The sequence below is a fragment of the Pteropus vampyrus genome, unplaced genomic scaffold (assembly GCF_000151845.1).
Source record: "Pteropus vampyrus isolate Shadow unplaced genomic scaffold, Pvam_2.0 Scaffold39, whole genome shotgun sequence".
Taxonomy (NCBI): Eukaryota; Metazoa; Chordata; class Mammalia; order Chiroptera; family Pteropodidae; genus Pteropus; species Pteropus vampyrus.
The window spans coordinates 3,576,649-3,588,557 of record NW_011888820.1 but is presented as its reverse complement, the minus strand read 5'-3'; the positions used below and the strand labels follow the sequence as shown (position 1 = coordinate 3,588,557).

The window sequence follows — 11,909 nt, the reverse complement described above, 5'->3', positions numbered from 1 at the left end:
TATAGTACATAGGAAAAGAAAAATCTGACATTGGGATTTCAACACCAGATGAAGAAAATTTCATTTTTAAACACACAAAGGAATAAAGAAAGCAACAGAACTCTCAAAATATTCTCCATCATGTCCCATCCAAAATACAGGATCTGTCGTGTATCTATTTCCTAACTATCTGAAAAGGCACAGTGACTTTGGACTCAACTATTTAAGAATAATCATCGTTTTATTAAAAAAAAAAAAAAAGGAATGGAAGGTAATTTTGTTAATACCAAAAATAGGCTAGTCAACTTTCCAGTAAAGATTAAATAATTTCATACTAACTCTATAAAGTTAATATTCTATTTCATTCCATCCAATCTGTTTTACTATAAAAACTTTTTCTTTTCATAGTCTCTTTATCTAAATATCACTATCTTTACGAGTACCTCCACGAAGAATAAAATAACAAAGCACTAACAATAAATTTCTAATAACCACCATTAATCATGCCGGCTTTTAAATAAGTTAAATGTACTGGCTAAAACACTGCAAAGTAAAAGGTATTATACTCATTTTGCAGGTAAAAAAAATCTAAAATTCAGAGAAAATACTCAGCTTATAGTTATTAGCTTTTAGTCCAGCATTCATATTCCTGCTTCTTAAGATCTCATAAACTTCCCTAGGAAACTAAGAATAAAATAACAGAGGAATTTAAAAGGTGTAGTTGCACTTATCTGCTATTCTTTCTTACTCATTCTGGCTTGGTTATGTTTCTTTATTCTCTTAATGATCCTACTCCCTGATTAAACTAGACAAGCTAGTGGTACAATAGTTTCTTTGTTTTGTTTGTTTTGAGAACTGTTTCATTTCCCAAATATACTAAATGTATCAGAGGTAGAAAAATGTCTTAATTTTTATAACTATATTAATCAGATATGATTTTGTACTTGAAATAATGCCAAATTTGCATATTCATATAACAAGGTACATCAGAGAAACCAAAGAAGTAATAAGCATAGTCAACATGCTTTTTATACAGAATGCAGTAGTGCTTTATACACTACTACCAGAATGCTTAAACTTGTAACAAATTATTTTAAGCAAAGATATATGTAAAATAAAAAACAATACCTCATGAGTCAACGTATGCTAAGTAGTCTGACACTCTTACCTAGCAAATTTTTAATTTTATTCATCAAAAATTTTCTTGAACTGTTTTAATGGTAATTCATATACTATTTAAAATATATCTTATATACAGTTACATAGATATATATTCATTTGTATTGTATCTATTGTATTTATTGTTTGCCTAGTTTTCAATTCCATACTAAAGTATGTATATCAAAAGTCTTCTAAGTCAGCAAGAAAACTATATATTTCCTGGCTTGGCTAATTCAAATATATTTACATAAACAGGCAAATACTAAATAACAGCACATGCAGTTGCCTCTTACAAATTAGCGTTTAAACTGAAAGACAATTGAATATATGTAATTTTCCTTTTTTTCAGTGAGGTTAGATGCCATCTTGCTTTTTGCTAACCTGTATATTAAGAAGCCATTCTACTTCCTTATTTCTTCTACTGAAATACCTTCCTTTTTCCCTCCCACTTCAAAAACTGTACAAAGCTTGCTTTCAGACTAGTTCAGTGCTTCTCAAAATGTGATTCACAGATCAGTTGCCAGTCTTGAACTCCTTGCTACTAGTCCATGAGGAGATAAGGAATTAATTACATCATTAAGTCAACCGTTGAGTTTACCTGATATTTTTTAATAGCAAAACTGTCTCAAAGAAGGAAGCAAAATGTTCATTTACATTCAGGTTCAAGTTTCATCAAACTGAAACTCTTTAGTAGCACTGAACTGAGAAAAATAATCATTATAATGATAATACTGAGGTACAATTAACCATTTACAGTATTAACATTAATTTGAGCATGCAAAATTTTATTAAGAAGCATAACCATTAGAATAAAAAGAAAATGTATCTATTTGAAATGTTTTCAGTACACAAACCTAGTTTTAGCTAAACTTCTAAAATAAGCTACTTTTAACTGTCACATGAAAATCATGGGAACTTTCTATACTGTCTCTTAAACTGGGTATCATGACAACTCAAAGCACAGGAAACAAGATACAGTATCTTAACTCAAACAGTATCTTTTTTGGGGAAAAAAGTTCCAAATACATCTGAATTAGAATTTTAAATTAAATTGGTTTAGGCAAATACTGACCCTCTCTTTCCAATTACTCATCTATAAATTAATTGCATAGTATATGTTTATGACATAAAATGAGTTTTTAAAAAGACTGTAAAATGCAACTTTTTCTTTATAATACAAAAGACTTCAATAATAAAACAGTAAACAGGTTTAACTTATACAGACCTCATTTAGACACCTTTTTTTGGTGAATATATTTCTGATAAAGGTTTCCTGAATTTCTTCCTGCTTTACCAAGTACTGCCAAAGTCTCTTCACAGACAGTGCCAGATGGTGTTTAGATCTACAGAGAGAGAGTATATTTAATTATACACTTTGGAGATTTCTGATTAATTTTATCACATTTCCTTAGTGCTATATAAATGTTCATAATAATAAATTAACTAGTATCAGACCAAATCATCTAGGGCAGCAATCAGCAATCTTTTTCTTAAAGGACTGGATAGTAAATATTTTAGGCTCTATGAGCCATAAGGTCTCTCAGACAACGACTCAACTCTGCTACTAAAGTGGAAAAGCAGCTAGAAGCAATATTAAAATGAAAGAGTGTAACTGTGAGCCAATAAAATTTTATTTACAACATAGAAGGAGGGGTGAATTTGATTGCGTGGGCGGGAGTTTGCTGATCTCTAACTTAGGAATGTACTAGTTATGCTTCCTAAAGGAGATCTACAAGCACAGCTCCTCCAAGTGTTACCAAGGAACAAATACCAGTCCATGAACTCTGTTACTGATATGCAATGAGGTAAGAGGTTAATTAGTTCATGTAAATGAACTATGTCATTAAGTCACTAAGTACACTGTTTAGTTCAGTTAACATTTTTTGTAGCAAGACTTTCTTGATGAAGCAATACTGCAGTGATTTACCTTTTGGTACAAATGCTTTTAAGTCTTCATGGACAGCAAAACAGTTTGCTAACTGCCTACTTTGAACAGCACTATTCCCAAGTGCCCACAGGTCAAATCCAGCTTGCCTTTCATTTTCGAAAATAAAGTTGACTGGATCACAGCCATGCCCACTCATTTACTTACTATCTATTGTTGCTTTCACCTACAATGGCAGGGTTAAATAGCTGTCACAGGATTGTAAGGCCCCCAAAGCCTAAAATATTTCTTTATCTGGACCTTTGCAGGAAATGTTTGCTAGCCTCTGGACTACAATATGCATCACACAAAGACAGAGATATGAACCTAGAACAGCAAATTAAATATAAAAGGACTTAAATATTTTTCTTTAAATATGACCTGAAAACATTCTGATGTAATAAAACTCATGCTTAAAAACAGTATCCAGGAAAACCTACTTGAAAGGAGTGTTTGTAGGTTCCAGCAAAGCTTTGTGGCGGAGAATTGCAGGACCTGCAGACAAACTCTCTTCAGAGGTATGACTTGAGATATAGTTTTGAGGTGGCCCACCATGTATTTCAAGTCGTCGGAGAAGAACTTGTTCCCAACACTGAAGAGTTTTTAGAACTGCATGACAAAGTGGTGAACTAACTGGAAGCTCTAAAAAAAAGAAAATAAAATTGATCCACATTTATTTTCTGCAGCAAATGCTATATTCAATTGTTAAAATGTCTGAGATAAGATATTAATACATATTTTGGCAGAGGAGATGTGAAAGAGAGGTGGGCATAAAAATCTGGAGGATTAAAAAAAGAATGTCATAAATTGGTGTAACGTTTCAACATAATTAGGTGGTCTAGGAAACAGAAAAAAGGGCAATTTAAGTCAAAATTACATCATAGCTTTACTACAAGTACTTGAAATAATATTTATGACTTATGATTTAAATGATTCTGTATCAATGACTGCTTTTGACTTTAATTCCATGTGACAAAAAATATATCTGCATATTATGAAAATATGTCTGGGAGTAAAATTAATTGCTTTAAACTTTTGTATCAGCCCAATTTCTGTATGGTATATAACTAAGACTTGCTTAGAAAATTAAATAATACACAAAAGTAAAAAAAAAATTTTAAACAATACTATGAAGCTGAGCACTTTCCAGTCTTACATTTTCATACTCCTGAGTCCCGATCTCACCCTCAACTTTTAACTATTCCTGATATTTACCTACAAAAACCTATATAACATGCTTATAGTATGACGTCTTGCTTTTTCAATTTTAGAAATGATCTTCTGATATATTACTATAGAATGTGAGAATAAACTTCTCTTTCCATCATTCCAATATGATCACATAATTTTTTTGTTGTTATTTTAGTTATAACCTTGTTATATATGTGTAAATACAGATCACAGCCAAACCACTTGATATATCATCATACCCCTTTCTTTCCTGTGCAAACTTTTCTTCCCTTGGAGTTAACAATCACTAAGTTTTTGCATTTGCTTAGTTTTCTATGTGTTTATTACTATTAAATCTCCCAAAACCTCAGCTACAGGTATAAATACAGTCTCAATACAGTCAATCGCATCATGCTCAGATCCCCTGCTTTCCTGAATGTTATCCTCCTAAGAGCACCTAACAATATAATAGACATATTTAAAGACACTTGGTTTGTTTTAGAGAAACCTATCTTTTACAACAGGAAGTTTCTTCCCTATTTGCAAAAAAATACAAAATAGTAAATTGAAAGCAATGGCAATATTAATTCATGTTAACATATGTATTACCTGCAAGGTCATGACCTGCAAAGGGATAGAAAGTCTTCAAATTGTTGAGCACCAATTGTACCATTGCCAGGCGCATCAATGACCAACTAAAAATAAGGCAATAGAAGATCTGTTAAAATTTCACTTAGGTATTTAGAAGAGTATACCACTCTTTGACCCAACCATTCCACTACTAGGAATCTACCCTGAAGATATACCTCCACAAAAACAAAACAACATATGCATGCAGTTACTCAAGTCAGCTCGGCATTATCTACAACAGCAAAAGAGTAGAAACAACCAAATTATCTAGCAGGAGAGTACTGGCTGAATACCTAGTTTCAAACTAAGGAATATTAGGGTAGCCATTTTTAAAGAATGGAGAAGGACCTTCAAGTGTTAATATGGCATGAACTCCAGTATTACTGATTAAAAAAAAAAGTTATAGAATATCATATATATGCACATGTACGCATGCTTATTTTTGCAAACAGAAGGATAAACCAGAAACTAATAAAACTGGGTATCTGTAGAGGGTATAGAGGAGAAACTGGGTAGAAGAAAGAAATGAAAGACTTCTGAGTTCATATTTTTATACGGCTTTGCATTTTTCATTTAAAAAAGATATTTCAGCTTCTTTTTTATTTCAAGTGAAACATTTATTTCTTAGAGTACTGGCATTTTATTACTTGAAACTGTGGTGAAATATACATACCATAAAGTTTACCATTTTAACTACTTTCAAGTGTACAATTCAGTAGCATTAAGTATATTCATACTGTTGTTCAACAATGATCACCATCTATTTCCGGAATTCTTTTCATTTTGTAAAACTGAAACTCTATACCCATTAAGCAATAATTTTCCATTTCTACCTTCTCCTAGCCCCTTGCTACCACAATTCTATTTTGTCTCTATGAATTTGACTACTCTAGGTATCTCACACAAGTGGAATTATACGGTGTTTGTCTTTTTGTAACTGGCTCAGTTTACTTAGCATAACGTCCTCAAGGTTCATCCATGTTGTAGTATCAGAATTTCCATCTTTTTTAAGATTGAATAATATTCCACTGTATATATATACCACATTTTGTTTATGCATTCATATGTGCACAGACACTTGTTTGCTTTTATTCCTTGGCTATTAAGAATAATGCCGTTATGAAGATGGTTGTACAAATACCTGTTCAAGACCCTGCTTTGTATTCTTTTAGGTATATATCCAGAAGTAAAATTGTTGGATCATATGGTAATTCTATTTTTAACTTTTGAGGAACTGCCATACTGTTTTTCACGGTGCTGCACCATTTTACATTCCCACCAACATTGCACGAGGGTTCCAATTTCTCCACATCCTTGCCAACACTGTTTTTTTTGTTTGTTTGTTTGTTTTTAATAGTAGCCATATCAATGGATGTGAGAGAGCTCTCATTATGGTTTTGATTTGCATTTCTCTAATAATTAGAGACAATGAACATTTTTTCATGTACTTATTGGTCATTTGTATGTCTTCCGTGGAAAAATGTCTATTCAAGTAATTTGCCCATTTTTTAATTGGGTTATTTGGGGTCTTTTGTTGTTGAGGTATACAGTTTGACTTTTGAGCCATGTAAATATTTTATATATTCAAAAACTAAAATTAGGTCAATAGGGGAAAAAAATACCAGTATTTCAAGTAGAAATCTCATAATTTTTCTTTTCAATAAAAAAGTACTTCATTTTCTCCAAAATACTTCTTTCTTCTGGAAGATTTATGCTCTTCTATCACACCACTAACAGATCATGTCTTAATATAATATTTTATCTCAAATATACCTTTCAGATATAATCAATATATTAATAAAGACAAAATAATATACCATCACATCTATATATAAGGATAACGCAGTATGGGAACATTTATGATTTTTATAATATGTGGAAGCCATTTTTAAAACAGTAATCACTGACATCTTAGAGTACTACTGTTCACTGAAAAGACATTAGATTTTCTAGGCTAAACGAGTGGGATTTGTTTATCTCAGGGAGCAAAAAAGAAGTAATAATCTGATAGCATTTGTGAGGAGAGATAAACAATATAGGTCATCCATTCATGGAAAATAAAAGATTAACTGAAATTACTGTAAAGGAATTTAACAATTTCAACAATAAAATCTGAGTTATAATGTGTTATATGTCTCCAAGCTAATTTCACATATATTATTTTCAAAAACACTATATATATAAGCCATGATGATTATTTAAAAAGAAGCTTATTAAGTATTCCATACCTGTATGAATTTGAATTAGAATGCTCTTGGAGATGGAAATCTGAAGCTAAAGCATCATCATCATCATCATCACTTTCCAGACTCTCCTCTGAATCGTATTCTCCTCTACTTAGAGAAGGGGGTAGAAAAGGCTAAAATAAAAAAGTTACAGAACTTATCAACCAACTATCTGATTTAATACATTTAATTACATAGTCTAGTTTTAGCAATTTATCTCATTTTTGGATTCTTCACTACAAGGAGTAAAGGAACCAGTATTTGGCTACTTTTTGACATTCCATGCCTCTTACATCACTTTACGCAATTCCCTTATTTATTTATCCATCAATTCAACAAAAAATTTATCAAGTATCTACTATGTGTTAAAAAGCATACTTGATATAAAAAATTTTAAAACATATATACAGTCATTGCCTTCATAGAGCTTATGTTTTAGTGGAAATTAGGCAAATAGTAGAAAGCTAAGTACAAAATGCTTTTATTTGTGCTATAAAAAATAAGTACAAATTGCTTTTATTTATGCTATAAAAAAAAAGAGGTGGGATGGAAAACATTAACAAAAACTGGGATAAGCTGATCATGAAAGGCCTCTTCAAAAAGTAAAATTTAAGTGAGACTTAACGGACAAAAATAATAGGCCATATAACAAAAGGGAAGAAAAGCATTTTAGGCCATGGAATAGTATGTAGAAAATCTTTAAATATGGGAAAGAGTTTGGCATAAAAAAAAAAAGCAAGAGAAATAGTGTTGGGATAAAGGTTGAAAGAGAATGGCAGATGACAGATCAGACAGGTTTTTTTTGTTGAACACAGTATAGAGTGTAATGGAATGCCACTAATGAGTTTTAAATAGAGGATAGGTATCAAGATTTATCTTAAGAAGATTACATAACCACTCTCTTATGAGAGAAAAGTCAAATGGCAAGAGTAGAAATGGAGACATTGGTAACTAAGGCAAGAATCGCCAGTCTAGAAATAGGTGATCAGTGATGGAGATGGAGAGAAATAACAGATTCGCAGTATATTTTGGGGAAAGTGCTGACAGATTTGCTGATAAATCTGGAAAGCAAGAAAAAGAGAGGAAAAAGATGATTTCTGGGTTTCTGGCTTGAGCAACTACAAGGATGAAGATATCATTTAGTGAAATGAGAGTACTCTGGTTGTGAGAAGTAAAGTATTAGAGAAAATAAATACCAAAACCCAAATCTTGAGTAAGATCAAGATTCACAGGTCAGGTAGAAAAGGAAAGATGAGAAAGGAGAATATGAAGAAATAAATAGTAAGGTTAGGGAAAAAACTAAAAGATGTCAGCATCTGAGAACAAGAGAGAAAGGTATTTCAAAAAGGAGGAAATGGTCATATGTGTTGAATATTGCTAACAGATCAAAAAAAATGAAGAAGTTTCAGTTATAGTTGACAATATGGATACTATCTTAATTTCAATGTCAGTAGTTTCAGTAAGGTAGTTGTATGAGAAGTCATAAAATTGATAAACATGAAAGGGATCTAAGGCAATATAGAAAATGTGTTCAGTAGTTGCTCCCTTATCAGTGGTTTTGCCTTCTGCGGTTTCAATTACCTACGGTCAACTGCAGTCTGAAAATGTCAAATGAAAAGTTACAGAAATAAACAATTCATAAGTTTTAAAAGGTGTGCTGTTCTGAATAATGTGATAAAATCTTAGATTGTCCCACTTGATCCCACCCAGGACCCGAATCATCCCTTTGTCCACTGTATCCAGGCTGTATACGCTCCCTGCCCAATCATTAGGCACTTAGTAGCCATCCTGGTTATCAGATCAACGGTTACGGTATTGCACTGCTTGTGTTCATGTAACCCTTACAGTAGCCTAATACTACATCACAAAGTCTATGTCATTCATCTTACTTCATCTCATCACGTAGGCACTGTATCATCTCACATCATCACAAGAAGGGTGAATACAGTACAATATTTTGAGTGAGAAACTATATTCACATAACTTTTATTACAGTATATTGTTAATCTCCTCATTTTGTTGTTGTTGTTGCACTTCCATTACTGTTAGCCAATTCCCTCTTTTAATAAACCAATTTTGTAAAATGTCATTTGGGTTTATCATGGCAGACAAAGAGGCAAGACAACCACATGCTTTTCTATGTGTGAATTGAATAACAAGCACTAAATGACCAATCACCAACAGAATTTGAAAGAACTGTTGCGACTGGTCATTGATCATGAGGTGCATCTATTATTTTAATTGTAATTTGTGGATTGAAGAGCTAGCAGGGAACTTTGTACTTTATGCAATTACTCACATTTAGTATATTGTGGTAACTTAAATTTAAACCATGTTGTTGAGGGATTAAACAGTGGCAACAAATCTGTGTATATCAGAACATTGCAGGGCTGCCTGTAGTAGAAAAAGGGATGAGAGTATGAAGGACATTTTAAATTCTGGCAGTTTTGTTTCCTTAATTACTATCGAGAATATCAGTATCAAGCTGTTAACCAATTTATCTTTTCATCTTACTAAAAACTTCATTTTGTTTAAAATGCAAAAACTGTAACTTATCAAAGAATGGTCTTAAAAAATGGTTGGAATATGGCCAAAATATTTTAGTATATATTTTTTGGTAATGTAGCTTGATAAAATAGAAATTTTATAAACCAGAGTGGAAAAATACTTGGAAGCACCAACAATTACACTTAAACATTTCCATTTCCATTTAACTACATAAATATTACCTTGGCTATGAAATAGTCCCAGATACTGAGTTCAGGTGGGATGAACTTCTCCTTGACTGTCAGTGACTCCTGGCTAACTGGTGGTGAGGAAGAAGTCATTGGGGCAGATTCTTTGCAAGACATTTTTGATGGCCTAAAATGTTTGTTTTGTTTATCTCCTCCTTCCACTAGTGAAGAAACTAACAAGAACAAAGTAAAGTATTATTAAATAAGTACTATTTTCATTGTACGCATTTTACCTATGTTTACATAAGATCTAAGGTTAACTACAAATATGTACACACAGAAAACTGAGGTTCTTATCATGTAGTAAAGAAAATAGGTAGAGGAAGTGAGACAACAATCTCCTTGTATAGCAATTTCTGCTTTTATCTCAACTTGTCCTTCACTCTCTTAATGTTGACTTTTCTACTATATATATATATATAGGTAATAGAATGTCATATCTCCTTATAAGTGAGGCCATAATTTAGCTAAGAACATGATAGGAAATTACCTACATTATCCTATCTTTTTTTTTTTAACTAATATCATGGGGACCAAAAGAACATCAAGGGATGTCAATGTTAATTAAAAGCAACAACTCATTTATGAGAGTGTTCAGTATCACTGGGCTTCTTATCCAAATAGAAAACTACACTTTCACTGAAAATATTAAAAAAATTAAAAGACATAACTACTTAATTAAATTGATTCAGACTTTTAGAAATGGCTTGGAAATGGAATTTTCTAGTCAATGGAATAAGAAAGAAGTGGAAAATGTAATCTTTATTGTTGTAACTTCTAAACACTTAACAGTATTTTCTTAGTATTTTACCTTAGAACATTAAGGGCATTTGTATAGAAAAACATGTTAATACAAATCTTTAACCAACACTAAGTCACAGGTAAATCATCAATAATCAAGGATTTCCCAGACATAGGCATGGTTTAATAAGTGAACAGCTCCATATTAAGGTAAACCAATATTCTCCTTCAATGGTTCCAATGAGAATTTACTTACCTTTCAAAAGAAAGCAAATACCTGTGCTGTAATACAATTTTGTTTTATTGTTTGAAGCTACTCAGCTTGCATAAACAGCATGCTCATGCATTATATCAAGCTACAGCCAAGCTGAGTTTAACAGAAGTTATTTCAGAAAAAAGGAAACTGAATAAAATTACTATTCTAAGAGATTGCTAAGTGATATAATTATTATATAATCTTTCAAATGACTTTAAAAGAAACCATCAGATTAAATGTGCATACATTTATAAATGCTCTAAAACTTAAGTAGTGGCTTTGCCAAAATCTCATCAGGTAAAAAATTTTGAATATAAAGGTATTTTTTACCTTTCAAAAATCAATGCTATTGTTTAAGTTAATTTATCATTTGACTTTAACATTACTATTTTGCTTTTGTTTTTAGATCATTAGAAGGCATGTAAATGTAAATAAGGGATCTCTGGAAAATAAAATTTATAAACAATGCTAAATTAATAGATTTTATCAAGATGGTTACATCATAAAAATAGTTTTTAAAAAGCAAAACACAAAAGGGTTTTTAAAGTGAGAAAACATTTAAAATATCATCATCTGTGAAACCAGACACAGGACATCAAAATGAGAAATTAAGTACATTAGGTGGAGAAATGTTTAAAATTACAGCTCAATGTCAGAAGTATAAAACTATCAAAAACACTATTGATAAACAAGGATAATAGGAGGAAAAATAGCAAACAGGTTCACAATACTGAGTGTTATATTACTTGAAATGCTATAAATAAAAGGGCCTGAGCAATTCCTCCTAGCAAACAAGAAATGATCTTCAGCTTGCCCTTAGGATGGATACTCCCTCTCCTTCCTCAAATTGCAGCAAGACCTAAGATAGTTTTATGTTTAAATCATGTTGGATTAAGAGTGGTCGTGAAGCTTAGAAATGCCGATAGAGACTATTTAGCCATTGGGTACTCAACTGCTTGTTTTTGAAAATGCTATTAAATATCAAGTACTTATGCTATTACTTGGGTAAAAACTGACTATACTGTTCCATTACTAAGGGGGTGTATGGCTACTTTGCCAGTAATAGAAGAAAAAAATCAGTATTAGGA

At 31.7% G+C, this 11,909-nt stretch overlaps 1 protein-coding gene across 2 annotated transcripts in view; it reads right to left on the bottom strand.

The window, feature by feature from the left end:
- DMXL1 (Dmx like 1) overlaps positions 1 to 11,909 on the bottom strand; it is a 121,779-nt gene that overhangs the window by 30,602 nt on the left and 79,268 nt on the right. For both annotated transcript variants that reach the window (XM_011358269.2, XM_011358270.2), the window contains exons 29-33: positions 9,819 to 9,997; positions 7,093 to 7,223; positions 4,844 to 4,929; positions 3,505 to 3,706; positions 2,366 to 2,483 (exon numbers count right to left, since the gene is read on the bottom strand). In XM_011358269.2, the coding sequence (XP_011356571.1) occupies positions 2,366 to 2,483; positions 3,505 to 3,706; positions 4,844 to 4,929; positions 7,093 to 7,223; positions 9,819 to 9,997 (716 nt within the window). The remainder of the gene's footprint in view (positions 1 to 2,365; positions 2,484 to 3,504; positions 3,707 to 4,843; positions 4,930 to 7,092; positions 7,224 to 9,818; positions 9,998 to 11,909) is intronic.